At 45.6% G+C, this 25,690-nt stretch overlaps 1 protein-coding gene across 5 annotated transcripts in view; it reads right to left on the reverse strand.

Moving 5' to 3' along the window:
- LOC132820866 (cell adhesion molecule DSCAM) overlaps positions 1–25,690 on the reverse strand; it is a 597,498-nt gene that overhangs the window by 144,267 nt on the left and 427,541 nt on the right. For all 5 annotated transcript variants that reach the window (XM_060833222.1, XM_060833217.1, XM_060833218.1 and 2 more), the window contains exon 12: positions 3,374–3,470. In XM_060833222.1, the coding sequence (XP_060689205.1) occupies positions 3,374–3,470 (97 nt within the window). The remainder of the gene's footprint in view (positions 1–3,373; positions 3,471–25,690) is intronic.

Here is a 25,690-nt window from a genome sequence, read left to right on the forward strand (position 1 = left end):
TTCTATAGGTATATCTGGAATAAAAGAATAACTAGGGTAAGATTAAGTCAATCAAGGACAGGAGAAGTGCTAAATGTATATTTATCTTTGTTATTCACATTGTCTTTTTCCACTGTTGTCAAGGAGAATACTGAGGTAGAGGCTACTAGACTAGATAGGATGAGGTTCACAAGGAGGAGGTGTTAGCAATTCTGGAAAGTGTGAAAAGTGATAAGTTACCTGGGTCCAGATGGGATTTGTTTTAGGATTCTCTGGGAAGCCAAGGAAAAGATTGCAGAGGCTTTGGCTTTGATCTTTATGTCATCATTGTCTACAGAAATACAGGAAGACTGGAGGATAGCAAATGTTGTCCCCTTGTTTAAGAAGGGGAGTAGAGTCAACTCTGGAAATTATAGACCAGTAAGCCTTACTTCAATTGTGGGCAAAGTGTTGGAAAAGGTTATAAGAGATAGGGTTTATAATAATCTGGAAAGAAATAAGTTGATTAGGAACAGTCAACATGGTTTTGTGAAGGATCGGTCATACCTCACAAACCTTATTGAGTTCTTTGAAAAGGTGGCCAAACAGGTGGGTGAGGGTAAAGCAGTTGTTGTGGTGCATATGGATTTCAGTAAGGTGTTTTATAAGATTCCCCATGGCAGGCTATTGTACTAAATACAGAAGCATGGGATTGAGGGTGAGTTAGCGGTTTGGATCAGAAATTGCCTAGCTGAAAAAAGAGAGGGTGGTGATTGATGGGAAATGTTCATCTTAGAGTTCAGTCATTCGTGATGTACCTCAAGAATCTATTTTGGGTCCACTCTTGTTTGTCATTTTTATAAATGGCCTGGATGAGGGTGTGGAAGGACGGGTTGTAAATTTGCGGAGTACATTAAGGTCGGTCGACTTGTAAATAATGCTGAAGGAGGTTGCAGGTTGCAGAGGGATGTAGATAAGCTGCAGAGCTGGGCTGAGAGGTGGCAAATAGAGTTTAATGCAGAAAGGTGTGAGGTGATTCACTTTGGTAGAAGCAACAGGCATGCAGAGTAATGGGCTAATGATAAGATTCTTGGTAGTGTAGATGAGCAGAGAGATCTCCGTGTCCACGTACATAGATCCTTGAAAGTTGCCACCCAGGTTAATATTTGTTAAGAAGGCGTACGGTGTATTAGCTTTTATTGGTCGACAGATCGAGTTTCGGAACCACAAAACTCTGGTGCAGCCGCATTTGGAGTTTTGTGTACAGTTCTGGTCACCACATTATAGGAAGGATGTGGAAGGTTTGGGAAGATTGCAGAGGGGATTTACTAGGATGTTGTCTGGTATGGAGGGATGGTCTTACGAGGAAAGGCTGAGGGACTTGAGGCTCAGTTAGAGAGAAGGCTGAGAGGAGACTGAATTGAGACATATAAGATAATCAGAGCGTTAGATAGGTTGGACAGTGAGAGCCTTTTTCCTCTGATGGCGTTGGCTAGCACGAGGAGACATAGATTTAAACAGAGGAGGTGTAATAGAAATGGAGAGATGCCAGAGGTAGTTTCTTTACTTCGAGAGTAGTAGGGGCATGGAATACCCTGCCTCCAAGTAGTAGACTCACCAACTTTAAGGGCATTTAAATGGTCATTTGGATAAAAATGGAATAGTGTAGGATAGATAGGCTTCAGATTAGTCCCACAACATTGAGGGCCGAAGGGCTGGAATGTGCTGTAATGTTCTATGTTCTATTAATATTCATAGATGTTGAGATTTAGAAATGGAAGATTTGAGAAGCTGGTTTAAAGAAAATTTAGTGACTTCTTGGAACTGCAAGATCAAAAAGATCTGGGTATTATCTGCTGTTTAAGCCATTTTATCTAAATGGTGGGGAAGCTTCTCGAAACAACTTTTTTTGTTCTAGAATTAGTGGTCAACATTGATGAATGTGTGTTGATTGGAAACAGTCAGCATGGATTTCTAAAGGAGAAAGTGGGTCTGCTTAAGTAAACGTCAAAGAGGGCTCAGTATGAAAAAAGGTTCTTTGATCCATTGAGTCAGTGCCAGTCAAAAATAAGTGTCTACATATTTTAATTCCATTTTCCATCATCTGGCCAATGGCCTTGTATGCCTTGGCATTGAAAGTGTACATCTAAATACTACTTAAATGTTATAAGAATTTCTGCCTCCATCATCCTTAAGGCAGTGAGTGATAGATTCTCGGTGAAAAAGATTTTCCTCACACCCTCTCTGATTGTCTAGCCCCTTCAGCTTAAAGCTTTGCCCCTGGTCATTGGTCCTTCCACTAAATGAACAAGTTCCTTCCTGTCTACCTTTGCTAGAATTTCTAAAGAAGTTACACTGAACCCCTGTAGTTCTGTACTTGAGTGCACATGACAATAAAACCTAATGCTAAAAGTTTGACCTCACCTCTACATTCCTGCATATTCTCAATAGTCTTTCATCCTTTTGGTAATTAATCATCTATCTGAAATAACTGCACAAAGGCTGGTATCCTGTCACCAAGTCACCCTTTATTAACACACGAAAGGTATTTGATTCTAGTACTGCCTCTTCAGAGGCCGCTCTCAGAGTGCCAGACACTCCTATTTATTTTTTTTCTTCTTTTTTTTATTAACCCCCACACTACTGCCTAACTGCAGTAGTGCTTATTTCTCCCCAGCACCCATGGTGTGTGTGTGTAGGTGTGAGACACAGTGAGAGACACGAAGTGCATGAACCTTTATTCAATTTCCACCACCAGGAAGATAGGAAAACACCCGGGTGGCCAGTGACAAGCAGTGCCCTTCATGTCAAAGCTTAAAATGTGTTGCTGGAAAAGCGCAGCAGGTCAGACAGCATCCAAGGAGCAGGAAATTCGACGTTTCGGGCATAAGCCCTGATGAAGGGCTTATGCCAGAAACGCGAATTTCCTGTTCCTTGGATGCTGCCTGACCTGCTGCGCTTTTCCAGCAACACATTTTCAGCTCTGATCTCCAGCATCTGCAGACCTCACTTTCTCCTTCACGTCAAAGGGCAATGCTGTGTGATCAAACAGTGAAAGGGCAGGGCAGGGACTAAATCAAAATAGATTTGGAGGGGGACACTTCTATTTATATCTGTCAGCCAGGGTTCCCTGATTGGGTCATGTTAACAGCCTCAGTTAGGGAACTCATATTCTGCGAGACCCAGCTGGTAACCTCATTATAGTGATCATCCCAATGACTCCATATTCAGCTCATTGTCGATTTTTTTTGTCTGATTAGGGTCTGATGAAGTGTGTTAGCTGCATTAAATGATGGGCAAGAGTCAGAACACCATAAGGCTGTGAATGGTGTGTGGCAGAACATAAGCATCTGCCTTTCAAAATCAACTGTAGATTGTGGTGACTAGTAGCATACGATGTCACATCCCAATTTACCTTGCACTGTGAGCTGAATCAATCCTCGGTCCTCTCCGTACGAATTAATAGCATGGCAGGAGAAAAATCCGGAATCTCCCCGGACTGTTGGCGTAATCTGAAGAGTAAACAGACAGGTCAAACAGTAGAGAGAAAATGATCTAGAGTAATGCTACTGCTGGACATACAAAATAACAACAGAAATAGACACCAGGTTAACTAACATCTGAAAGAAGTCAAGCTAGGTTAATGCTCTTCATCAGCATCTTCATGTTCTTCATATCTTCCTGACTTACTCAATAGAACTGCAGTGGGCTATGTGGTTCATGGTTTAGATCAGAGTGGTGCTGGAAAAGCACAGCAGGTCAGGCAGCATCCGAGAAGCAGGAAAATCAACATTTCGGGCAAAGCTTTTTACCTAAAACATCGATTTTCCTGCTCCTCGGATGCTGCCTGACCTGCTGTTCTTTTCCAGCACCACTCTGATCTAAACTCTGGTTACCAGCATCTGCAGTCCTCACTTTTGCCTGTGTGGTTCATGGTGTCAGTGCCAACTCTTGGCAAGATCAATCCAAAACTAATCTCATGGTCGCACTCTCCTCCATCAACCCGCGTGCTCCACTGCCTCAAATCTTCATTTGACTTTCCCTTAAAAGATTCCCTGTGATGAAAGAGGAGTTTCATGCTCCAACAATCCTTTGCAAAGAGAAATACTCCTGACCCCTTTCTCTTCAGTCTTCCCGGTGACAGATCTAAATTGTCCATCCCCTTGCTGCTGACTTTGCTCACTCCAGCAATGCCTTCAGAACGAGACTCAATTAACTCTCTCAGTAGTTTTCTCTGCTCAAATGGAAACAGTCCCAGCAGCCCAGCTTCCTCCTCAAACTAGAAGGATCTGAATTAAATTCTTGGCCTTCGGATATTGTGGCGAGAATTCATTTTGACTATTTCTGGCAGCGTTTCACTAACTAATTCAGTTAAGTCCTTGGGGTTTGATCCTCAGCCATGTTTGAAGGGCTTTGGCTGTTGGTGTCTCTCTCTCTCTCACTGGCAACTCAATTCACACTGATTCATATCCCAAGACACTCTTCCCCATGGCATAAATAATTGTTCCTGACATTATGCTTGCATTGATGATCTTTTTCTCAGAAAGAAAAGGCAATTAGCTGTATCTACAAAAACAGTACCCAACCAATCATTGTGTATTCATTCCAATTCAAGGTGGGCTTTCCCTTTAGAACAAAGGCCACAGAAGCATTACTTATAACATCATGCTGAAATCAGGTGATCAGTGTTTATATCGATAAGTTAGGGTTGTCAGTTCTCCAGTATTGCACAGAAACCCTCCTGAATTAGGTATGAGCATCCCAGCCATCACTCTGGAGACTTTTGTCTTTTATATTTCTTACCTGAGTATCACCCACGCACCCTGTTCCCATCTATCAGCAGCTATGGTCACAGTTACCCCTGCTTAACAGAATCCCTACAGTGTGGAAGCAGGCCATTTAGCCCATCGAGTCCACACCGACCCTCCAAAGCGCATCCCACCCAGACCTACATCCCCTATCCTATCCATGTTACCCTTCATTCCCATGGCTAATCCACCCAGCCTGGTAATGGACACTACCAGCAATTTAACACAGCCGGTCCACCTAACCTTTACATCTTTGGACCACCGGAGGAAACTGGAGCACCCAGAGAAAACATGCGCAGACATGGGGAGAATGTACAAACTCCACACAGACAGTCACCCAAGCATGGTATTGAACCTGTGGCCCTAGCGCTGTGAAACAGCCATGCTAACCATTGAGCCACTGTGTTGACCAATGTTGTGCCATGTCACATTATCCCCACACTCTTCTCTAATGCTGAACAAAGACAGCATCCCCACCCACCCAACCTTCTCCACTTTGAGATGGACTGAAAATGGGATTGACTGATATAGGAATACCCAGGAATCTGGAGGTGGGGGCAAGTGTGGAGAATGACAGGTGAAGTGAAAGGTGGTGGAGGAGAGAGTTGGAAGAGAGTGCACAGGAACTAGAGGGTAGCAGATTGTGAATATAGCTTACAGGGAAGGGTTGGAGAACAGGGACCTAAATGACAACAGCTCAGAACAAGGGGGAAACACTGGTATTTCACTGACAAAGAAACAGGTAAGGATCATGGACAGACTACAAAGTTGGGAAATTGATTTGGGAATGAAGCCTGACTGACAATTAGCTCAAATTTGAAGACTTTGTCTCCACCACAAACAATTAATCCATATAGACCCTGTCTCACATTTATTTGGTACAAACTGATCACAGCCCCTCTCAAAAATCCACACCTGAGGAGAAATAAGCTAAGGTTAGTCTTATCCTGATCCACTAATGAGCTAAAGTTAGAGCTCCAACTATTTTAAGCAGCATTTGAGGCACTCCAGTGTGTTCTATGCCAGAAAGCTGAATGGTAAAAGGTAGAACTGAAGTTTGTGAGAAGATTTGTAGCTCGGGTGCTCGTTGTTGTGGTTCTGTTCGCCGAGCTGGGAGTTTTTGTTGCAAATGTTTCATCCCCTTTCTAGGTGACATCCTCAGTGCTTGGGAGCCTCCTGTGAAGTGCTTCTGTCATGTTTCCTCCGGAATTTATAGTGGCTTGTCTCTGCCACTTCCGGTTGTCAGTTGCTGTCCGCTGCAGTGGCCGGTATATTGGGTCCAGGTCGATGTGTTGGTTGATAGAATCTGTGGATGAGTGCCATGCCTCTAGGAATTTCCCGGCTGTTCTCTGTTTGGCTTGCCCCATAATAGTGGTGTTGTCCCAGTCGAATTCATGTTGTTTGTCATCTGAGTGTGTGGCTACTAAGGATAGCTGGTCGTGTCGTTTCGTGGCTAGCTGGTGTTCATGGATGCGGGTTGTTAGCTATCCTCCTGTTTGTCCTATGGTAGAACTGAAGCCCATCTTTCCATAATCAGGAAGCTTTTACTCACAGACACACATTGCAAACATGAACCTCCAAATACAAAACCATCACAGTTTCAGCGTGCTCTTAATTTTTTAATCAATCTTTTTTTGAACATATGACACACCTCCACGACCATCTCATTCTGAGGTGGGACGTAAACCCGAATGAATGGCTTAGAGGTAAGGACACTACCACTGTGCAACAAGAACCTTTCTCCCCTGGTATATATTTGAGTATAAATGCATTCTTGGCTAACATATGATTTAATTGAATACTCAGTTGCTATACAATTAGCACAGGATGAGATGTGAAGAGGATTCAGGATAACATGTACACGTGCACAAGCTGCTGTGCGTGATTTTTGCCTTGAAAAATTATTTGATTTATTTATTTACTGTCATTTGTATTTTGTTAAAAAAGATAGTTTTACATAGTGCTGCCACTCTCTGGCGCCATCTCTAAACACAGAAAAAATAAATCAAATCGCAGAAAAATAATATAAAGGCAAAAAATGAAGAAATACAGAAAAAGTGTCCAAATTTACAGTTCTTATTGTAAAGTGCTCATTAGTGGCCCTGGTGGCTAGGCATGACTCCCCTTTACTGTGCCACCAATGCTAGAATGAAAGTCACCACAATCTTGGCTCCAAAGATGCCCTCGCCACTATGAGTCCTCACTGGGCTTCACTAATGCCGTCCATTACTGCACCGGTCCAAACTTGACTCCACCTCCACCTTGAGGCTGCAACAACGCAGCTGTTGCTGAGGCTGCCGGGTCTTGTATTGGGCCCAAACTCACCTCCACCTCCATGAATCCACGCTGGATTTAGACATCTCCGTGAACCCAAAATTGCTTCCACTGTAGCAGCCATGAGTCGGCACTAGGACCACCTCAACAATGCAGAAGATGCTAGGAAGCAGAACTCACCTCCAACATAGCTGCTACAAGTCCAGGCTCACTTGAGCCCACGCTGCTGGGCCTACCTGAGTCTGTACTGCTGGGCCTTTCTGTGCCTGCACTGCTGGACCTACCCGAGTCCACGCTGCTGAGCATACTCGGGTCTGCACTGCTGGGCTTTTCCGTGTCTGTACTGCTGGGCCGCCTGAGTCTGCACTGCTGGGCCAACTCGAGACTGCACTGCTGGGCCAACTCGAGACTGCACTGCTGGGCCTTTCCGTGTCTGTACAGCTGGGCCTTTCCGTGTCTGTACAGCTGGGCCTTTCCGTGTCTGTACAGCTGGGCCTTTCCGTGTCTGTACAGCTGGGCCTTTCCGTGTCTGCACTGCTGGGCCTTTCCGTGTCTGTACAGCTGGGCCTTTCCGAGTCCATGCTGCTGGGACTACCCGAGTCTGCACTGCTGGGCCTTTACTGCACTGCTGGGCCTACCTGAGTCCACGCTGCTGGGACTACCCGACTTCTTGCTGCTGGGCCTTTCCTTTACTGCACTGCTGGGCCTGCCTGAGTCTGCACTGCTGGGCCTTTCCTTTACTGCACTGCTGGGCCTACCCGAGTCCTCGCTGCTGGGCCTACTCGAGTCTGCACTGCTGGGCCTTTACTGCACTGCTGGGCCTACCTGAGTCCACGCTGCTGGGCCTACTCAAGTCTACACTGCTGGGCCTTTACTGCACTGCTGGGCCTACCTGAGTCCACGCTGCTGGGCCTACTCGAGTCTACACTGCTGGGCCTTTCCTTTACTGCACTGCTGGGCCTACCTGAGTCCATGCTGCTGGGCCTACCTGAGTCCATAATGCTGGGCTGACACGAGTCCATGCTGCTGAACCTACTCGAGTCTGCACGCTGGGCCTACCCAAGTCCATGCTGCTGGTCCTACACATTTACACTGTTGAGCTGACCCAAGTCTGCACTGCTGGGCTTTTCCGTGTCTGTACTGCTGGGCCTATCCGCATCCGTGCTGCTGAGCCTCCTCGAGTCTGCCCTGCTGGGCCTTTCCATGTCTGTACTGCTGGGCCTACCTGAGTCCATGCTGCTGAGACTACCTGAGTCTACACTGCTGGGCCTTTCCTTTACTGCACTGCTGGGCCTACTAAGTCCACGCTGCTGGGCTGACACGAGTCCGTGCTGCTGAGCCTACTCGGGTCTGCACGCTGGGCCTACCCAAGTCCATGTTACTAGTCCTACACGTTTACACTGCTGGGCTCTTCCGTGTCTGTACTGCTGGGCCTACATGAGTCTGCACTGTTGGGCCTACATGGGTCCATGCTGCTGGGCATTCCTGTGTCTGCTCTGCTGGGCCTACCTGAATCTGTACTGCTAGACCTACACCAGTCCATACTGCTGGTCCTATCCGAATCTGCACTGTTAGGCCCACCCGAATCTGCACTGCTGGGCATACCCAAATCTGCACTGCTGGGCCTACCAGAATCTGCACTGCTAGGCCTACCCCAGTCGGCGCTGCTGGTCCTACCCGAATCTGCATGGCTGGGCGTACCTAAATCTGCTCTGCTGAGCGTACCTGAACCTGCACTGTTTGGCTTACCTGAATTTGCACTGATGGGCCTATCTGAGTTTGGACTGCTGGGCCTACCTGATTCTACACAGTTGGGCCTACATGATTCGGCACTGCTGGGCCTACATGATTCGGCACTGCTGGGCCTATCTAAATCTGCACTGCTTGGCCTACCCCAGTCCGCGCTGCTGGGCCTATCCGAATCTGCACTGCTGGGCCTATCCGAATCTGCACTGCTGGGCGTACCTAAATCTGCACTGCCAGGCATACCTGAACCTGCATTGTTTGGCCTACCAAATCGGCACTACTGGGTCGACCCAAATCTGCACTGCTGAGCCTACACAAATCTGCTCTGCCGGCCTGACCCGATTCTGCACTCCTGGGCTTACCTGAATCTACACTGCTAGGTGTGCCTGATTCTCCACTACTGGGCATACCCTGATCTCCACTGCTGGGCCTACCTGAATCTGCAATGCTGGGCCTGCCTGAATCTGCACTGCTGGGCATACCCTGATTTGCACTGCTGGGCATGCCTGGATCTGCACTGCTGGATCTACCCGTGTCTGCACTGCTGGGCCTATCCGAGCACACACAGCTGGACCGATCGAGTACGCACTGCTGGGCCTATCCAGGTCTGTGCTGCTGGGCCTCCTTGAATCTGCACTGCTGGGCCTACCTAAGTCCATGCTGCAGGACCTATTTGAGTCCACACTGCTGGGCCTACTCAATTTTGTACTGCGGGCCTACTCAAGTCCACGCTGCAGGGCTTAATCAAGTCTGTGCTGCTGGGCCTCCCTGAGTCTGCACTCCTGGGCCTATCTGTTTCCGCGCTGCTGGGCCTACCTGAGTCTGTATTGCTGGGCCTTCCCAAGTCTGTATTGCTGGGCCTTCCCAAGTCTGTATTGCTGGGCCTACCTGAATCTGCCCTGCTGGGCCTACCTGAATCTGCCCTGCTGGGCCTACCTGAATCTGCCCTGCTGGGCCTACCTGAATCTGCCCTGCTGGGCCTACCTGAATCTGCACTGCTGGGCCTACCTGAATCTGCACTGCTAGGCATTCTCCGAGTCCACATTTCTAGGCCTACCACAGTCCGCTCTGCTGGTCCTACCTGAATCTGAACTGCAGAGCTAACACGAATCTGCACTGCTAGGCCTACCCGAATCTGCATTGCTGGGCCTTCCCGAGTCTGAACTGCTGGGCCTATCCGAATCTGCACTGCTGGGCGTACCTAAATCTGCACACATGGAGAAAGTGAGGACTGCAGATGCTGGAGATCAGAGCTGAAAATGTGTTGCTGGAAAAGTGCAGCAGGTCAGGCAGCATCCAAGGAGTAGGAGAATCGATGTTTCGGGCATAAGCCCTTCTTCAGGATTCTTCTGCACACATGGGCCTCCCTGAATCTGCACTGCTGGGCCTACCTGATTCTGCACTGCTGGGCCTACCTGATTCTGCACTGCTGGGCCTACCTGATTCTGCACTGCTGGGCCTACCTGATTCTGCACTGCTGGGCCTACCTGATTCTGCACTGCTGGGCCTACTTGAATCTGCACTGCTGGGCCTACTTGAATCTGCACTGCTGGGCCTACTTGAATCTGCACTGCTGGGCCTACTTGAATCTGCACTGCTGGGCCTACTTGAATCTGCACTGCTGGGCCTACCAGAATCTGCACTGCTGGGCCTACCAGAATCTGCACTGCTGGGCCTACCAGAATCTGCACTGCTGGGCTTACCAGAATCTGCACTGTTGTGTCTACTTGAATCTGCACTGCTGGGTCTACTTGAATCTGCACTGCTGGACCTACCTGGACCTGTACTGCTGGGTTTACCCGTGTCTGAACTGCTGGGCCTACCTGAGCACATGCTGCTGGGCTTAGTGAATACACACTGCTGGGCCTATCCAGGTCTGTGCTGCTGGGCCTCCTTGAATCCACACTACTGGGCCTACCTGAGTCCACACTGCTGGGCCTACTTAGTTTTGTGCTGCTGGGCCTACTCGGTTTTGTGTTGCTGGGCCAACCCGAGTCCATGCTGCAGGGCCGAATTGAGTCTGTGCTGCTGGGCCTACTCAGACCTGTGCTGCTGGGCCTACTTGAATCCATGCTACAGGGTCTACTCAGGTCTGCGCTACTGGGCCTACACAAGTCTGTGCTGCAGGGCCTACCCGAGTGCACACTGCAGGGCCTACACAAGTCTGTGCTGCAGGGCCTACCCGAGTGCACACTGCAGGGCCTACACAAGTCTGTGCTGCAGGGCCTACCCGAGTGCACACTGCAGGGCCTACACAAGTCTGTGCTGCAGGGCCTACCCGAGTGCACACTGCAGGGCCTACACAAGTCTGTGCTGCAGGGCCTACCTGAGTGTGCAATGCTGGGCCTACTTGAGTCCACACTGTTGGGCCTACCTGTGAACGTGCTGCTGGGCCTACTTTGTCCATGCTGCAGTGCCTGCTCGAGTCTGCACTGCTGGGCCTACCCAAGTGTGTGCTGCTGAGCCTACATGACTTCACTCCTGGGCCTACTTGAGTCTGTGCTGTTGGGCCTACTCGAGTCTTCACTGCTGGCCCCACCCAAGTTCACGTTGCTGGGCCTACCCGAGTTTGTGCTGCTCAGTCTACTCAAGTCTGCACTGCTGGGCCTACCTGAGTTCATGTTGCTGGGCCTATTTTCTACTGTCAATGTATTCACCGCAACTGAGTTTTTCACCAAGAGGTAAGTAAAATAAAATGAAAGAAAAAAATCGAGACAAGAGATGAAAAAAGAAAAGATACAAAGAGAAAAGTGGACGGAGTGGACGAGCCCTCAGCTCAGAAGCCCTACTCCACTGCCACCTTACTGAAATCTTCTTGGGACTAAGCTGGAAGAAATGACAGGAAGAAAGAAAGGTACCTTAAAATGAAAGCAAGCAACTGTGGATGTGGGACTGGGTGGTTTACCCTTTGGAGGGTCGGTGTGGACTTGTTGGGCCAAAGGTCCTGTTTCCACACTGTAGGGAATCTAATCTGAATTGAAAACTGCAAGTGCTTGAAAATTCAGCATCTGACAGCAAAATAACCCCTATAGAAGAGTCAGATTGGAATCAAAACATTAATTCTGCTCTCTTGTTAAGATGCTGCCATGTAAGGCACGTTATTGTACATGCTCAGTATAGAACAAAGTGAGGACTGCAGATGCTGGAGATCAGAGCTTAAAAATGTGTTGCTGGAAAAGCGCAGCAGGTCAGGCAGCATCAAAGGAGCAGGAGAATCGACGTTTCGGGCATAAGTCTGCTGCACTTTTCCAGCAACACATTTTTATGCTCAGTATAGGCCCAACTCACACTGAATAAAACTGCAAAGCAATTTGGAACAAGCTCAAAGACACATCAGACACTGCTAAAAACACAATTTTGTTAGTGTCCCATGTGTAACACTGTTGGTTGCTTTGCAAACATTAGTTATCATGCTAAGGGGAGCAGAAGCCTGTCTAATTATAAAGAGTTGGACGGAAGCCTGTATTTTTGTATAATAACCTGAATTCACCATACCCTTGTTTGAGAGGTACATATGCAGATTAATACATAATGCTGTATTTTGTTAAAAACACTCACACTGACGCACACACACAACCCAAGGCTGCTGGAAGCAACATCAAGCCAGCTTGCTCAATACAGCTTCAGAAAGGCTGACATTGATGGTGAGTGACAGTCCAAATTACACAGACATCTAATTAAGAATAACATCCATTACCGTTTCCACACTGAGACATGGAGTGAATTTACGTACGGCTGTTTGAAAAGACATGGCACTAAAACCAAATTGTTAACTCAATGAGTAGAAAACAGGGTTACATTTTAAGTGTTAGCCCTTCTAGCAATGGAAATTGTGTGGGAGGACTGAAAATTGGGATCTAAACCCCAATCCCCTCCCCAGTCCACATGTCCATCCAAATGAATCAAGATAGTCTCTGGAGTCCATCACAATTCACCGCTTTCTAGAGTCTGCCTTTCACCTCCTCAAGCCAGCTCTGCTCCACCACTATCTGATATCTGATCTATACCTTACCCCCTTTCAGTCTTCCCTGCTCCCCAATACACTCATCCAAACAAAAGCCATGTTTTGATACACTCATGGGAGTTGAGCATCACTGGTCAGTATTTATTGCCCATTTCTTGACAAAATCAATCTGGAAAGGTCCAATTATCCCAGAAAATTCTATCACGATTTTGCAGCCCAAGAATTGGACATTAGAATTTCAGATTGCTACCTGGTCTGACTCCAATCATAGGATTAGAGTGATGCTGGAAAAGCACAGCAGTTCAGGCAGCATCCAAGGGGCAAGAAAATCGACGTTTCGGGCAAAAGCCCTTCATCAGGAATGCAGGCAGAGTGCCTGAAGGGCGGAGAGATAAATGAGATGAGGGTGGGGGTGGGGAGAAAGTAGCATAGAGTACAATAGGTGAGTGGGGGTGGGGATGAAGATGATAGGTCAGGAAGGAGGGTGGGGGAAGATAGCAATGAGTACAATGGGTGGATGGGGGTGGGATGAAGGTGATAGGTCAGAGTGGAGGGTGGAGTGGATAGGTGGAAAAGAAGATTGGCCAATAGGACAAGTCATGGGGACAGTGCTGAGCTGGAAGTTTGGAACTAGGGTGAGGTGGAGGAAGGAGAAATGGGGAAACTGGTGAAGTAGTAGGATTATGTCCCTCTACTTGAGCTACAAATCTTCTCAAAACTTGCTAACATTAGTCCCTTTATTCTTATCCCCTTCACTATAGAAATAGATGTTCCAATCTACCCCTTTTAACATGACAAACCGATCACTCCCACTTCCAGTCGTCTACATTCTTTTGTTGGATCTGCAAATTCATAAACTGTCTTCGACAAGTAATGCAATGAAAAATGTCAGGAATGCTTTTGGATTTTATGATCCTGTGCTGTTCTTTAAAAAATTCTATTATTCTTCCTGTAGAAGTCAAAAATAATCATACTGCCTGAATTCCAAGTATTATTAGACCTTCCTTTAATCATGTAGTAAATCCATGAAGGGTTAATCATTTAAACTGACAAACTTAATTGCATTGCCAGAGAAATTGATTTTCTTTCCTTGTCTCCTCGTTGTGATTGGGAGAAAATTGTCCGAGGCTTCAAAATGAAGGTCTGAGGCACTTTCAGAATCACTGATGACAGGGGTCAGGACAGGAGGTTGTTATAGTAACCATGTCAAAAAAGATTCTACTCGCTGCTAGCATGTTTGAAGTAAGAAAGGAAGATTAAAAAGAAAATCGAGACTGCCATTGCTCTAAATCATTGAAGACCCAAAGAGCAGGGAAAGAGGGAACAAAGAAAGCAATTGGTTGAGAGATCAAAGCAGTGAATTGATTATTTTTGGATTAATCAATAGATTAACATTAAAGTGGATTCCTTGTGCATCCATTGATTTTCTTTCATCCTCCAATTGTGCTCATTCTAAGCTCTCAGGGACAATGCCTTTGAAACTGGTCTCTGAAGTGCCTTTCCGATGCAGTCATTACATGAATAGGTGCAACACATCGATACCATGCACGGCCAATACAAAATTCACGAAAAGTGCCTTTTTTGTCTTCCTCTGGTCTCCTCTTTCAATGAACCTGAGGGATGCTGGAAGCATGGCTCCATTGTGCTAGGGAGAGATTTGTAACATAAAGATTGTGGTAGTGAGGGACAACTTCGAACACAGGGATACTAGTGGACAGTCACCAATGGTAAACTCACACAGCACAAGTCACAGGATAGAGAGTATTTGATTCAACATAAACCACCCAGAGAGGCAAGCCAGTCAAAACAACAGCAATATTTGGAAGTGAACGTGCTTGTCATATTGGAGTGCTGTTTTGAAGTGTACAAGTCAAGGCGAATCATCTACAAGTTTTACTTGTTTGTTTTATTCTGCATGTCTTTGCTTTCCTAGTCAGCACACTTCCGCTGTGCCACTAGAAATGGAATATCCGAGCGATCAGAATTTAAATGTTAGTCAGGAGATAATGATATGTTTTCAAAATACTGGCCTTCAGTGGACAGTAAGTAGTGCCTCAGAGTGTGGGTGTGATGTGCTTCTATGAAAAGCTGACAGACTGTTGCAAAGAGCTCAACTTCTGGCAAGAGCTACAAATAGATGGTGCGGTACACTGGTTTGCAAAATGAAAAAGTAGAGACGTCTATCACTGGAAGGATTTCAGTTAAATGGAAAGATTGGGGAAGATGAGATTGTTAACTTTCTCTACTGTAAAGTGCAGACAAGACCTGCAAGAAACTATGCCTGCTGACAAGTGGGTTGGTGCCCAGGGGTTCAAATAACTGGCTAAAGGGAAAAGGATGGAGAATAATTAACCGAAACAATTAACAAGATTTTGCATCGCTTGCATTACACTTCATCTCTGGTCAAATTTAGCAGTCAAATACAAGGTTTTCCTTCAATTTCACTGTTGCTGTTCTCTAACTGAAATCACTGACTTAATTGCTATTGTTTGATCTCCTGTTCATTCGAACTGATTAAACACCAAGGGCCAGGTGTTTGATCCTGAACGGGGATGTAAAATGGGCCTCAAAATGCTGATCTTGCTGGGTTTTTTTTTAACCAGTTAAAATAAAATTATTGGCCTTCTTGACCCAATGTTATTTTCATATGGAATTTTGGCAGGGCTGAGTACCTCGAGTTCAAAACAGAAGCATCTCTTCGGAGACTGGACTCACCATTGTGAGGAGCACAGGAAAACTGTATTGCCTCCCACTCACAAAATGGGCATAGCTTTTGGATGCGCTTAAAAAAAGCATCTTCTCAGTGAATTTATCATCACTGAGGAACATTTGCTAAGACGCTAGAGTTATTCTGAAATGGTAAGGATAAATAATTGCATATTTTCAAATGTCACTGCTTCCTGCTCTATTGTAATGGAGACATGATTTTAATCCAGTCAATCACCATTATGTAAATTTGAATGTTAGTTAAAGTACCTTTTGCTATTGGATAAAGGACAATAATGCATTAGAATTCTTTTAGGAAAGATCTGTCTTGCTACCATTTCCTATGCTGTAATTTAAACTGACCAATAGCTCTACCTGTTTATAGAGAAAACATGCTTTGAATGTTGAGTTAAACCTCTGCACCCGTTCCCCTCCATTGGTTGGTACGCACTCTGAGCTGAAATTACAATAGGAGCATTTTCTGTCCATTGCAAAAAATGTTGTTCTGACAGGTGTAGCCTGTAGCAGGGGTTGAAGACGCACAGGGTGACGAGTGAGGATCTGTGGGGTGGTGGCATGGTTAGCGGGTAGAGTGAGGACATGTTCCATCAGAGAGGGCATGCCCAATGAGTATGTGTTGAGGAGAAATGGGCCATCTGAGGTGGTGTGGGAAGTGGCTGGGGAGTAAAGGGGGAGGGGTTTAGAGCACTTTCAAATGATATCAGAGGCTGAGAAAGGAGGTTACCCTTCTCATCACATCCATGCTTCTTGGACGCTGTGTCTCACAGCTTGCAAAATGCACCAGTGACCTTTTTAGAAAGGACAAAAAGAAAAATCCTTGACAAATTCCCTCTTGGGTTGGGTGCATGTCTAGAAAAGGTGCAAAAAGTGCACTGACCAGGTAGTCTCACACAGACTCCTGGGCCTGACCTCTAAACATCTGATAATTCGCACTTAAAATTTAACAGATAACTTTCAAATAAAGAGGTGTTCTATTAGCTCAGGCAGTCAAAATAAAGTCTAAATTTTGGTCATTTGAGAATGATTCAATTCAATTATTGTGACAAAATAAGAACATAGGAACTAGTAGCAGGCTATCTGACCCTTCAGACCCGCCCTGTCTTTCAATAAAATCATGGCTGATCTTATCGTGTACTCAGTTCCACTTACCCATCCACTCACCATAACTCTTAATTCCTTTACTGCCCAAAAATCTATCTTTTCCGTAAAACCATTCTATGAGGTAGCCTCAACCACTTCACTGGGCAGGAAAGTCCACAGATTCACAACCCTTTGGGTGAAGAAGCTCCTCCTCCATTCAGTCCTAAATCTGCTCCCCCTAATTTTGAGGCTATGCAAGTTCTAGTTCTAACTTCACCTGCCAGTGAAAAAAACCTCCCTGCTTCTACCTTATCTATTCCCTTTAATAATTTGATATGTTTCTATAAGTGCCCTCCTCATTTGACTAAATTCCAATGTGTATAGTCCAAATTTATTCAGCCTCTCCTCATAAGCCAACCCTCTCAACTCCGGAATCAACCTAGTGAATCTCCTCTGCACCTCCCCTAGTGCCAATATATCCTTAAGTAAGGAGACTAAAACTGTACATAGTACTTCAGGTGTAGAGTATTCTTCATATATGGAAGCCACAGGTGTCTGACTGAAATAGTATACTTTACTATTTTCCAGAAAAATGTAATTGCATTAGCAATCTTGATAGACAATGGAATTAAGTATCAGGAATGGTCTATGACAGACAGGCAATCCAATATTGCATCACCTCTTCAGGCCATCACTCATTTTGAGTTCCAAAGAGTTTACTTAATTTCATGAAAATAAAGAAGTGACCTGTTAACATAGAATAACTTCAGCACATGGAACACACTGTCAGAAAGTTAGTGGGCAGTAACACAGGGTGCACCAATCTTTAGGAATGGGATAGAGACGTGACTGAAGGGAACAGCAGTGAGGAGGTATGGGAACTGGATGGTGATCAAATTAGGGGCACTGACCGTGTGGAGGTTGAACTCCAGCAGGATTCAGACAAGTTAAATCCATGTTGACATTTCGATTTTAAAAACTTTAATTCTGGTCCTTTAAAGCTAAGTTCTCTCCCTCTAGCTTGTACTTTCCAGCTAGTCCCACTAGAAGTAAAGGGCAAATGGGATGGCAAAGAACTTAATCTGCCAATTCGATCACAGAAATGACAATCATTGTAGAGAATGAATGTCAGTCAGAACGTTCACCCCCATTGCTTCTGATCACAAAGCAATCACCATATGAATTATAAAATATTATATGAGGCTTGCAGCAACCAGCATTCGAAGCAGCCAGTGTCTCTACAGAGTTTCAAGGCTCCAACACCCCTATTGATTTGTGTTGTCTGGGATCTGTTGTAGTTTTCAATCCGTGTTGGCTGAAGACAGTAGCATCTATTAAGAGTATTGTTAAAGCAGTTATCTGAGATTGCACTGTCAATGCATGATACAGGAATGGGAACCAGAGCATCTCAGGCTGATTGAGATACTCTGATAGGCCATTACTTCAATAGGTTGCATCTTGCAAACTTGTGAAATAACTGGAGAACTGAAATTCATTAGGAATCTGTAAGCTGCCTTGTGATGTTTTACTAAAATACCATATCATTTGTTGCTGTTATGTCAAAGCAGTTTAATATCAATGATAGAGCATCAACAAAATCTGCAAACTCCCTTCCTAACAGCACTGCAGGTGTCCCTACACACATTTTTATTTTTTAATTCATTCTCGGGATGTGGACATTGTGGGCTAAGCCAGCTTATATTACCCATCGCCTCTTAATTGGAGTGGCTTGCTCGGGCCATTTCAGAGGGCAGTGAAGAGTCAATCACTTCCTATGGGGTTGGAGTCATGTGTAGATCAGACTGAATTTAGATCTCCTTCACTCCAGGCCATTACTTAATCAGATTGAATTTTACAACAATTGACCTGCTTCCATCCTCACCGTTCAGGTTGCTCAATTCCAGATTTTTCTTGAATTCAAATTTCACCATCTGACACAGTGAGATTCAAACCCATGACACTAGAACATTATAACCTGGGTCACTGGATTGCTACAATTCTCATTACAAAGAGGCATAGTTAAGCTGCAAAGCTGGTCTGAGAAGCGGCAAACAGGGTTTAATGTGGAAAAGTGTGAGGTGATTCACTTTGGAAGTGGTAACAGGAAGGCAGAAGGGCTAATGGTAAGATTCTTGGTAGTGCAGATGAGCAGAGAGATCTCGGTGTCTATGTACATAGATCACTGAAAGTTGCCACCTAGGTTGACAGGGTTGTTAAGAAGACACACGGTGTATTAGCTTTTATTGGTAGAGCGATTGAGTTTCGGAACCATGAGATCATTCTGCAGCTGTTCAAAACTCTGGTGTGGCCATATTTAGAGTATTGTGTACAGTTCTGGTCACCGCATTATAGGAAGAATGTGGAAACTTTGGAAAGGATTCCGAGGAGATTTACTAGGATGTTGGTTGGTTGCGTGGTCCTGCAGGATGTTTGAGGTAGGGGTGACCACCGATGCTCCTGCCGACTTCATCTTCAGGAAGTGCAGCCAGCTCCAGCTCCTCACAGACTGCGTTAGGGAACTGGAGCTGGAGTTGGATGAACTGAGGATTATTCGAGAGGCTGAGAAGGTGATAGAAGCTACAGGGATATAGTTACACCAGAGAACAGAGGTAGCTGGGAAACAGTTAGAGGTGGGAAGGGGAGGAAGCAGGCAGTATAGGGATCCCCTGTGGTCATTCCCCTCAACAATAAGTATACCGCTTTGGATACTGTTGTGGGGGACGGCCAAGCAGGGGTAAACTGCAGTGACCGGGTGTCTGGCATGAGGTCCAGCTCTGAGGCTCAGAAGGGAAAGGGGGAGAGGAGGAGAGCGCTAGTTATAGGAGACTCTATAGTTAGAGGGACAGACAGGTGTTTCGGTGGACATGGGCGAGACTCTCGGTTGGTTTGTTGCCTCCCGGGTGCCAGGGTCCGAGACGTCTCGGACCGTGTCTTCAGAATCCTTAAGGGGGAGGGTGTGCAGCCAGAAGTCGTGGTGCACATTGGCACCAACGACATAGGTAGGAAGAGGGGGAGGGAGGTCATTCAGGAGCTCAGGGAGTTAGGCTGGAAGCTAAAAGCTAGGACGGACAGAGTCATCATCTCTGGGTTGTTGCCGGTGCCATGTGACAGTGAGGCAAGGAATAGGGAGAGAATGCAGTTGAACATGTGGCTGCAAGGATGGTGTAGGAGGGAGGGCTTCAGGTATTTGGACAATTGGACTGCATTCTGGGGAAGGTGGGACCTGTGCAAACAGGACGGGTTGCACCTGAACCAGAAGGGCACCAATGTCCTGGGAGGTAGGTTTGCTAGCACTGTTCGGGGGGGAGTTTAAACTAATTTGGCAGGGGGATGGGATCCAGACTTGTAGTCCAGCAAGTAGGTTAGCTGTTTTTCAGGATGTCCAAGAATGTAGGGAGGATGTGGAGAAGGTAGCACTGACAGGGAATACTTGCGGACACAGATGTGTTCAAGTGTGTACACTTCAACGCAAGGAGTATCAGAAATAAGGTGGGTGAACTTAAGGCGTGGATCGGTACCTGGGACTACGATGTTGTGGCCATCACGGAAACGTGGATAGAAGAGGGACAGGAATGGTTTTTGGAGGTTTCTGGTTACAGATGTTTCAGCAAGATTAGGGAGGGTGGTAAAAAAGGAGGGGGTGTGGCATTGCTAATTAGAAATGGTATAATGGCTGCAGAAAGGCAGTTTGAGGGGGATCTGCCTTTGGAGGTAGTATGGGCTGAAGTCAGAAATAAAAGGAGCAGTCACCTTGTTGGGTGTTGACTGTAGGCCCCCCAATAGCAGCAGAGATGTGGAGTAACAGATTGGGAAACAGATTTTGGAAAGGTGCAGAAGCCACAGGGTAGTAGTCATGGGCGATTTCAACTTCCCAAATATTGATTGGAAGCTCTTTAGATCAAGTAGATTGGACGGGGCGGTGTTTGTGCAGTGTGTCCAGGAAGCTTTTCTAACTCAGTATGTAGATTGTCCGACCAGAGGGGAGGCCATATTGGATTTGGTACTTGGTAACGAACCGGGACAAGTGATGGGCTTTTGGTGGGTGAGCATTTTGGTGATGGTGACCACAGTTCTGTGACTTTCACCTTGGTTATGGAGAGAGATAAGTGCATGCAACAGGGTAGGGTTTTACAACTGGGGGAAGGGTAAATACGATGCTGCAAGACAGGATGTGAGGAGCATAAGTTGAGAGCATAGGCTGTCAGGGAAGGATGTCATTGAAATGTGGAACTTTTTCAAGGAACAGATACGACGTGTCCTTGATATGTATGTACCTGTCAGGCAGGAAAGAGATGGTCGTGTGAGGGAACCTTGGTTGATGAGGGAGGTTGTATGTCTCATAAAGAGGAAGAAGGAGGCTTACATAAGGTTGAGGAAACAAGGTTCAGACAGAGCGTTGGAGGGATACAGGATAGCCAGAAGGGAGCTGAAGAAAGGGATTAGGAGAGCTAAGAGAGGGCATGAATAATCTTTGGCGGGTAGGATCAAGGATAACCCCAAGGCCTTTTATGTGTATATGAGAAACATGGGCGGCACAGGTGGGCGGCACGGTGGCACAGGTGGGCGGCACGGTGGCACAGTGGTTAGCACTGCTGCCTCACAGCGCCTGTAGACCCGGGTTCAATTCCCGACTCAGGCGACTGACTGTGTGGAGTTTGCACGTTCTCCCCGTGTCTGCGTGGGTTTCCTCCGGGTGCTCCGGTTTCCTCCCACAGTCCAAAGATGTGCGGGTCAGGTGAATTGGCCAAGCTAAATTGCCCGCAGTGTTAGGTAAGGGGTAAATGTAGGGGTATGGGTGGGTTGCGCTTCGGCGGGTCGGTGTGGACTTGTTGGGCCGAAGGGCCTGTTTCCACACTGTAAATCTAATCTAATCTAATCTAATGAGAATGACGAGAACGAGGGTAGGTCCGATCAAGGACAGTCGTGGGAGACTATGTATTGAGTCGGAAGACATAGGAGAGATCTTGAATGAATACTTTTCTTCAGTATTTACAAATGAGAGGGACCGTATTGTTGAAGAGGAGAGTATGAAATGGACTGGTAAGCTAGAGGAGATACTTGTTAGGAAGGAAGATGTGTTGGGCATTTTGAAAAACTTGAGGATAGAAAAGTCCCGCGGCCTGACGGGATATATCCTAGGATTGTGTGGGAAGCAAGAGAGGAAATTGCAGAGCCGTTGGAAATGATCTTTTCGTCTTCACTGTCAACGGGGGTGGTACCAGGGGACTGGAGAGTAGCGAATGTTGTGCCCCTGTTCAAAAAAGGGAATAGGGATAACCCCAGGAATTACAGGCCAGTTAGAGCAACTTCGTTGGTAGGCAAAGTAATGGAAAGGGTACTGAGGGATAGGATTTATGAGTATCTGGAAAGACACTGCTTGATTAGGGACAGCCAGCACGGATTTGTGAGGGGTAGGTCTTGCCTTACAAGTCTAACTGAATTCTTTGAGGAGGTGACCAAGCATGTGGATGAGGGTAGAGCAGTGGATGTAGTGTACATGGATTTTAGTAAGGCATTTGATAAGGTTCCCCATGGTAGGCTTATGTGGAAAGTCAGGAGGCATGGGATAGTGGTAAATTTGGCCAGGTGGATAGAGAATTGGCTAACCGGTCGAAGTCAGAGTGTGGTGGTAGATGGTAAATATTCAGCCTGGAGCCCAGTTACAAGTGGAGTTCCGCAGGGATCAGTTCTGGGTCCTCTGCTGTTTGTAATTTTTATTAATGACTTGGAAGAGGGAGTTGAAGAGTAGGTCAGTAAATTTGCAGACCCATGAAGATACGAAGAGTGGTGAAGTTGTGGATAGCGAGGAGGATTGTTGTCGGCTGCAAAGGGACTTAGATACGATGCAGAGCTGGGCTGAGGATTGGCAGATGGAGTTCAACTCAGTCAAGTGTGAGGTTGTTCATTTTGGAAGGACAAATAAGAATGCAGAATACAGGGTTAACAGTAGGGTTCTTAGTCAGGTAGAGGAGAAGAGGGATCTTGGGGTCTATGTTCATAGATCTTTGAAAGTTGCCGCTCAGATGGATAGAGCTTGTAAAAAGGCCAATGGTGTATTAGCGTTCATTAGCAGAGGGATTGAATTCAAGAGTCATGAGATGATGTTGCAGCTGTATAGGACCTTGGTAAGGCCACATTTGGAGTACTGTGTGCAGTTCTGGTCGCCTCACTTGAGGAAGGATATGGAAGTTTTGGAGAGGGTGCAGAGGAGATTTAGGTGCTTAAGTTAGGACAAATGCTTGGCACAACATCGTGGGCTGAAGGGCCTGTTCTGTGCTGTATTGTTCTATGTTCTATGGAGGGAAGGTCTTACAAGGAAAGGCTGAGGTACTTGAGGCTCTTTTTTGTTTGAGAGAAGAATGTCGAGAGGTGACTTATATGTCTCAGTTAAGATAATCAGAGGGTTAGATAGGTTGGACAGTGAGAATCTTTTTCCTTGGATGGCAATGGCTAGCACGAGGGGACATAGCTTTAAATTGAGGGGTGATAGATAGAGGACAGATGTCAGAGGTAGTTTTTTTACTCAGAGTAGTAGGGGCATGGAATGCACTACCTGAAACTGTAGAAGACTCATCAACTTTAAGGGCATTTAAATGGTAATTGGACAGGCAGATGAATGAGAATGGAATAGTGTAGGTTAGATGGGCTTCAGACTGATTTTACAGGTCAGTGCAACATCAAGGGCTGAAGGACCTTTGCTGCGCTGGATTGTTCTATATTCTATGTTCATTATCACTATGCCACTGCCTCTCCCAGAGCAGTTCAAGAAAACAGCTCCCCACCACCATCTCTGGGTCAAGTGTAGATGACCAATGACCTAGCCAGTGATGCCTCCATGCTATGAATAAAAAAAACTTGAAGTGATGCTCGCATAAACTTAATAATTAAAAATAAGAGGCTTAAAAAAAACCACAGGAGCTTCGTGTTAGGGCACAAGTGTAGGAAAATTTAATCTACAACAAAAAAACTTGCCTTAATGTGTTGTTTTGTGATTATCAATCAGGATATTACTTTGTTTCTGGAACATAGCACTGCTGGAGATGAGGAAGGAAAGAGATCATTTTGGAATTAAATGGGTTAAGGTTTCGATGTCTCCAAACCTGCACCCCTCACCCTCGATAAACCTCTCACCCAAAACTGTGCTGTCGTGTCCAAGCTTTCAGCCCTCACTCCTCTGCTAGCTACCCTATATTGGCTCCTGGTTCAATGAGGACTAGATTTGAATGTAACTTTCAAATCCCTATGCGGATTCATCTCCTCCCTACTTTCTGCAAACTATTGCAATCTCTCCTCTAATTCCGGCCTCGTTTATACACCCGGAGTCTTATTTATTTAACCATTGGCAATATCCTTTCGACTGTCCAGGAGCTAAGTTTCAGAAGTCCAGAAATGTCTCAGAACCTTAACCCTCCCCTTCTGTAAAGCTCATAATTTATGTTGTTCAGTATCAATGATGATGTTACATCTGAAATGCTTTGGATATTTTGCTACTTCTTAGGCCACATAGAAATGCTGTTATTGGTGTTGCTGAACACTCTTCCACAATGCAATGTCCCTTTAAAACAGAATCATTTAAACTGAAAAGTTGAAAAGGGAAACAATGGTTTACACAAATGTGTGTGCCTCTGCAATAGCAAGGGTGAGGTTAGCCTCCGCAATTGACAATGCACACTGAGAACCGCACGAGGAGAAGTAGGGACAGGAAGTTCAGAATGTTTCATATGAATTAGACATAGGGGGAAGAGAGACAAATTATTAATGTTACTGTATAATTATTAATGTAACTGTATAAACCAATAGGTTGGGATGTTGATTTGACTTGATATCCCATAGGAGCGCAGAGCAGATCTGCCCAAACTTTTGCTCTCGAGGTTTTCCATCTGCAGATGATTTGTAGTTACATTTCTAATTAAGTGGTTTGTTGGGTTGAGATTTGACAGTTTGGAGATGTTGAAAGTACCAGTTGTCAGTGGTGAATAAATTCTAAAATCGGTAACCCCAAATAGCAGCAAATTAACAAATCAATAATTTAAGTTTTAGCAGTGGACCTGACAGTTCATACAATATATTTTATGTCCTGCAGAAACACTCAAATACAAAAGGCAAAGACCGATCACCACCAATCATATATTTTTACGGTTATATATTTTTCTGGTAGACAGATGAATCATTTAGGTTCAAATATAACTTGTAACAGAGAAAGAAAAGCTGACCTTTCTCTTTGAATGGGGCACTTCAATTAAGGTATCACTTGGCAAGCCCAACCATATAAGGTGAGCTGCTAAATTCCAAACAATTTAGGATTGTTCAAGGCGGTTTTGTATTGCGGATTGGATGGAGTGAGTGTCACTTGTGGATCCTAAAGGCCTAATATGCACTTAAAGGAATATTAAGATCATAAGAAGTATGAACCTGGGAAGGACACTTGGCCTTTTGAGCCTGCTTGGCAGTTCAATAGGATCATGGCTTATCTGACACTCCTCACATTCACTTTTCTGCCCTTTCCCTGTAACTCTTGATTTCCCTGACTGATCAAGCACCCATCTATCTCAGCCTTCAATATACACAAGGACACTGCCCTCTCAGCTCTCTGTAGTAAGGAGTTCCAAAGACTCACAATCCTCTGAGCAAGGAAATTCAACCTCATCTCATGACTAAATTGGTGCCCCTTTATTCTGAGACTATGCCCTCTGGTCCAAGACTCTCCTGATGGGAAACAACTCCTCAGTCAAGCCACTTAAGATTGTGCATATTTCAATAAAATCACCTCTCATTCTTCTAAATACCAATGAATGGAGTCCCAACCTGTGTTGCCTTTGTTCAAAAGATAATCCCTCTATACTAGGGATCATCATTTACACTCCTTGTACCTAATCACACTGTGCCCTTGTTACAATCTACTGATGTGTAAATTAATACAGAAAAGTCTAATGAGGGTTCTGGAATAAGGCAGCTAAATATTGTTAAATTGGGACTTGTGTTGGCTAGAGAAGATGGCTGTTCTCCTTATAAGTTGACGGAAGATTTAATGGAGGTTTCTGAAACACAGAGGGTTTTGATGAAGGAAGTACAGAGCAACTGTTTCCAAGAGCAACAGGGCCATTCACTAAATGTCACAGCTTGGGAACAGAAT

This window comes from Hemiscyllium ocellatum, chromosome 12 (assembly GCF_020745735.1).
Source record: "Hemiscyllium ocellatum isolate sHemOce1 chromosome 12, sHemOce1.pat.X.cur, whole genome shotgun sequence".
Classification (NCBI taxonomy): domain Eukaryota; kingdom Metazoa; phylum Chordata; class Chondrichthyes; order Orectolobiformes; family Hemiscylliidae; genus Hemiscyllium; species Hemiscyllium ocellatum.